This window comes from Triticum dicoccoides, chromosome 4B (genome assembly GCF_002162155.2).
Source record: "Triticum dicoccoides isolate Atlit2015 ecotype Zavitan chromosome 4B, WEW_v2.0, whole genome shotgun sequence".
Lineage (NCBI taxonomy): Eukaryota > Viridiplantae > Streptophyta > Magnoliopsida > Poales > Poaceae > Triticum > Triticum dicoccoides.
In genome coordinates this window covers 507,047,300-507,052,360 of record NC_041387.1, presented here as the reverse complement: position 1 = coordinate 507,052,360, position 5,061 = coordinate 507,047,300, and the positions used below count along the sequence as shown (strand labels likewise).

Sequence of the window (5,061 nt, the reverse complement as noted above, 5' to 3'; positions counted from 1 at the left end):
TGTGTGTAAAATTGAACCGATTGTGATCAGTATAGGTTGGTGAACTGTTCCGTGGCACCGCATGGTTATAATTGTCATTGGTCTACGTGTTAAGATTGATGTTGATTTGTGAATCGGGCGTTATTCTCATGCATGTATGACATGAACTTGTTCTAAAATCATATACTCCCTCCGATCCATATTACTGGTTGCTCAAATGGATATACCAAGTACTGAAATATCTCTAGATACATCTGTTTGAGCGACAGGTAATATGGATCGGACGGAGAACTATATGATACTTTTTCCCCTGTTTATTTTTGGAAAGATTTGTGGTTCATCATGTAAGAACCATGAACAATCATATTATTTTTTAACTTATTTTCCACTGTTTTAAATGACATTGCTTGTGCCTTGCGACAATGTATGACCCTTAATCAATTATTACCTCTGAGAAAGTTTACCATTCGGGGCTCATTTACTATGTTCCTATTTTTCCCTTTTGTACCCTTTTCCATCTCTACCATGTTCATTTGTACAATGCTTAATCGCATCATAAGTCCTATGATATGAAGTTTCATTACAAAACAGAAACATCGTGGAATATTTGATTCCATTTTTACTATACGCACAATAAATATTCCATATGTTCTCTATGGAGAAGTTCACCCCGTTGATTGCCTTTGATGTGTCGATTTTGCTAATTACGAACAAGGAAATCCTATGTATTGTTATTCGTGCATTGCACGTGCATGCTTACTAGTTGTCTTTAATTGATATTGATAATAACAATAGTTGTCTTTAATTGATATTGATAATAACAATGAGCATGCTCCGTGACACGACCGATCATTTGATAGATAGCACCTGTACATTAAAGGTGTCCAGATGCTAACTATCATTTGTAACGCAATGCACGATAGAGTTATTATATTTTTTGAACCCCTTCCTTTTATTTTGTGCATCAGATGAGTTAATATAATTGTTGAATTAAATTATTTTACCTAATACATTGCAAGTAAAGTTGAATTCATTTTTTCTACACATCTAAAATTTGACATAATGCATACATTATGTTTATATATGTAACAAGTTTTTTTCTTTCTAAAAGGCCTGTGGCAACTCACAGACATTCTACTAGTCAAGATAAATCAGGAGATCCCCTGTGACACACGCGATCGAGCTCATCGGGCCATTGAGCTGCAATCTACGTGCAGTCGAATCCGAATATCAGTCAGTCAAATGTCTAATCCGTTAGTAACTAGGCTTCCCGCTTCCCCGCCATTGCTTAGTTCGTACCAACGCTTCCGGTCAGTCCCACTCCGACGCCAACACGGCGAGGCCACCGCCTCGTGCGAGCTTGATATACAGCATAGCGCCTCTCCTCTTTTTCAGCGTAGATCTTCTCCGCGACCACCGCCAAAGAGGCAAAGACCAAGCCATGCCGGCTCTCATGGCGAAGCGAGCGTCGTCGGAGCGGTGTGCGATCCGCCGGGAGCTCCACCGGCGCAGGAAGCTCGCCGCCGCGCCCAAAGGCGGAAGCGGGATCATCAGCAAGGCCGCGTCGATCCAGAGCACGTCGTCCGCGCACGTGACCGAGAAGCCATCGTCCCTGCACGCGCCCGCCTACGCACCGACGGCGACGGGAGAGGTCACCAAGAGCAAGAGGAGGTGCACCGCCCCGGCCGCGCCGGCTCCATCTCCAGCTGCCACTATGGGCATGGAGACGTCGACCCAACAGACGAGATCAAGGGCAGAGCAAGTGAAGAAGAAGAAGATGCCATCTTCGTCGGTCCGGGTGAAAAAGGGCATGACGGTGAAGGTGCGCACGCGCGCCGGGGTCCTGCCGACGGGGCACTGCCTCCTGCTCTGGCTCGCCGCCCGCGTCGTCTCCGACGCAGCAGCAGATGACGGCTTCCTCCAAGTGATCTACAACGGCAACTTCCCCCGCGACGACCCCCTCCGAACCGTGCGCGTCGCCATGGACGACGTCAGGAGCATGCCCGCCGTCGTCGAGAGTTAGAGTCGCTCAAGCAAGGGCGCTCAAGGATCTCCTCGCTCGCTAGCTACTCTTTGCGAGTGTAGCCTTCATAGCTAGGACTGCCTCGTGTGCACTGTCCTAGAGAGAGTAATACTGATACTGTAGCCCGTTTGTTAGCTGCCAATGTCGAGGGATCCCAAACTTGTATCTGGATCCCCTGAACATCTTTAGCAATTAGAGATGCTTGATTTATATTTTACTGCCCTCTTGCTACGAGGGGACCCCCCTGAACATCTTGCTACGAGGCAGTAAAATAAGAGGGCACGACAGAGAAGAACATCTTTAGCAATTAGAGATACTTGAGATTTTCTGACTAATAAAGAACTGAAAGTGCATTTTCAAAAGGAATACTACATGTGGAGACAATACAATAATCTGATCAGAAAACAAGATCTATCGTTTGTTAGATCTAGTAAGAAGCAGAGTCCTACTCCTGGCAACTAAAAGAACTACAAACTTAACCAGCTCCTCCTTCACCATAAAAAGGACCGAGGCGGCAAGAACACTCTGTACAATCTTTGTACCCATTCCTTTGTAAAATCCGTGCAATCCCTCGTAGCGAATCATCTTCAATATTGCATCTAATGTACCTGGTAAATACAAGCGGTCAGTCTCATGCCACTTTTCAACAGAGGTGACACGAGTAGATGCACAAAGACATAAAACGAGGATACAGCAGATCGTGCACAATCAGAGCACACTGGTTCAGAAAGCCATTAAAACTCCGACGTTTTTTACAAGTTTTGGTTAAATGCTGGTAAAAGATACCTGTATATCTGGACGCCGCGTTCCTGCCAATTTCTTGTTTTGCCTGCAACCTAGACTGCAAGGGATAAAATACATGATCAAAACAGATTGAACATAACATAACTTCTTTGCCGTTAAAGTAAACCCCATTTCAAACCACCCCGAATAGGCTGTGTAGTTGCATGCATGCCTGATTGACTTTAAAGGTGCAACTAGTTGCATTCACATTCCACAGCAGATCTAGATTATACTCTTTTTGAGTGAAATTTCCATGCTGTTGTGTGGTCACATAGATGACAGACCAGGCATTCATGATGCTATGCGTCAGGTACTAGATGGTGAGCCTACCGATGAGGCTATTTTTCTCAATACTGCACTGCGGGAGATCAAGTAGTACTTCCTTTGCTAGAACTGAGAAAAAAAAAGTAACAAAATGGAAAGAAACCCCTTTTTATTAGAGTCTGCTTTGCAGTTCAACTTGGTATAATCTAATTGACTCATTTGGATAAGTTCACAAATACCATATGTTTCAGATTTTTCCAAAATTTTCTAACTAGGGGCATCTTTCTACCATAAATTATTTTTCAAAGATGTGCTTCAGATAAGTATGGGTAGGGCAGCACATTAGTGATAAACTTTGCAGGTGATGAACTGCCAAATATATTTTTACCTTGACCACTAACAACGGGTAGGTCACAAGAGTAGCTCCCAGCTTTGCCATTGCACCTATTAAGAATACCTGTTCAAGGGAAAATACTGAGAATGAAATATAGAAATATATGTGAGAATATTTCCAAAAGCTTGTACTGTCGTTTAGCTTTGGATTTGAAGTACAAACAAACAAATATAGATCTGGGATGTGGAACGAGACAAAGAGAAATAACTAATTGTCTAACTGCAATAACAGATATGCATTGCATTTGTACCAAAATGGAGCAAGAAATAATAAGGAGTCAAGGATCCTCCTCCCTGAAGTCACCTCCCAAGCTGGACATTGTACAACATGCAAGCATGCCTAAAAACAGTATATATACTGTCCTGGCCCTTTGTGCCACTAAATGATCTAGCTTTCTCAAATAACCAGTGTGTATGTTGAAATACAATCATGTAAGGGAATGTGCTAGAATTGTAGAGAAGTAATCTGAGATAACTGCATCGCCGATGAAGAATTTTTATTATATGAAGCATCAAGCAAGTACTACTATTCATATATATAAGAGATACAAACCTGCACTTGGATAAATAGTACATAGAAGAAGTTTCTAGGAAGACAGTCACAGGTACATGCAAATTTCTAGAAACAGAAAAATAAAGCTTCTAGAAAGACAGTTAACAGTCAGTAATTAAACAGTCCAAAATAACATATATTCGTGAACATAGAGACATGAGCTATAGATAAACATCCCTTACCTCCATAGCAGTGATATTCTTCTTGGGGAATCGCTTTCCAGACCGCTTTGACTTGAGACGCTTTGACAGTGTTTCATATATCATAAACTGAATTGATGGATTACATACCTGAAGGTTCACATGGTTCAACCAATGGAATTACATATATGTCCACTAAATTTTGGTTCTGATGTTCTTGAAACAGATACTAACCATAATTAGTGTCGGAACAAGTCCTTTCCAGAATCCACTTATGCCTGATTCACGATAGACCTCCCGGATCTGTTTAACACTGATAGTAGTAAGTATAATTATGTCTCGTAACTTCAGTTGAGAAGTAGAAAGTTAATTAGCAAGACTGGACACAACGTCGTTCTAATGCCAGTCATCGTTACCGTTCAAATATATAGATGGAAGTTTTAGCAGATGATATTTGTCATATAGGGTGCAGTAATCAAGCCTACAGAAATAAGGTGATCGAACAAATGTAATTCGAGACTAAATAGTTGGTGGAGTGGATCTAGATGAATGCTCGGCCTGTCTGGTGCTCGTAGGCTCTACAGGCAAGCTTAATGTAACTTCAAGTTTAAACTCAACAATTCCAGCAGAAATATCATCAGTAATTACATTTTAGAAAGATATATGGCTGTGGCCCCTCAGAAACGGTATTTTAATTTCTATGTTTAGTATTTTCTATTTAAGGAATCCGAATAGTAAGAACATCCGACATCTCGAGAAAAAGAGTGCTCACCGCTTGAAGTGTGCCATATGGGCGAGGTTTTTCAGAATCAAGCTTAGCTAATCTATCCTTAAGAATATGAGCATCTATTGGATTGGCCCTGGATATTTCCTTAAGCAAAAGCTCCCTCTTGGACTCTATCACCTTCCTTTCTGCCTGTGTATGT

General features: G+C 41.9%; 1 protein-coding gene across 2 annotated transcripts in view; it reads right to left on the bottom strand.

Annotated features, from left to right (window-relative positions):
- Window positions 1–2,301: 2,301 nt before the first annotated feature.
- The window catches only part of LOC119291140 (peroxisomal nicotinamide adenine dinucleotide carrier-like), a 5,489-nt gene continuing 2,729 nt past the window's right edge, over window positions 2,302–5,061 (bottom strand). The window contains exons 7-12 of one of the 2 annotated variants that reach the window (XM_037569852.1): window positions 4,908–5,061; window positions 4,370–4,438; window positions 4,178–4,285; window positions 3,438–3,506; window positions 2,789–2,843; window positions 2,302–2,610 (exon numbers count right to left, since the gene is read on the bottom strand). In XM_037569852.1, coding sequence (XP_037425749.1) covers window positions 2,414–2,610; window positions 2,789–2,843; window positions 3,438–3,506; window positions 4,178–4,285; window positions 4,370–4,438; window positions 4,908–5,061 — 652 coding nt within the window. In that variant the 3' untranslated portion in view covers window positions 2,302–2,413. The remainder of the gene's footprint in view (window positions 2,611–2,788; window positions 2,844–3,437; window positions 3,507–4,177; window positions 4,286–4,369; window positions 4,439–4,907) is intronic. The other variant, XM_037569851.1, reaches the window with a different exon arrangement.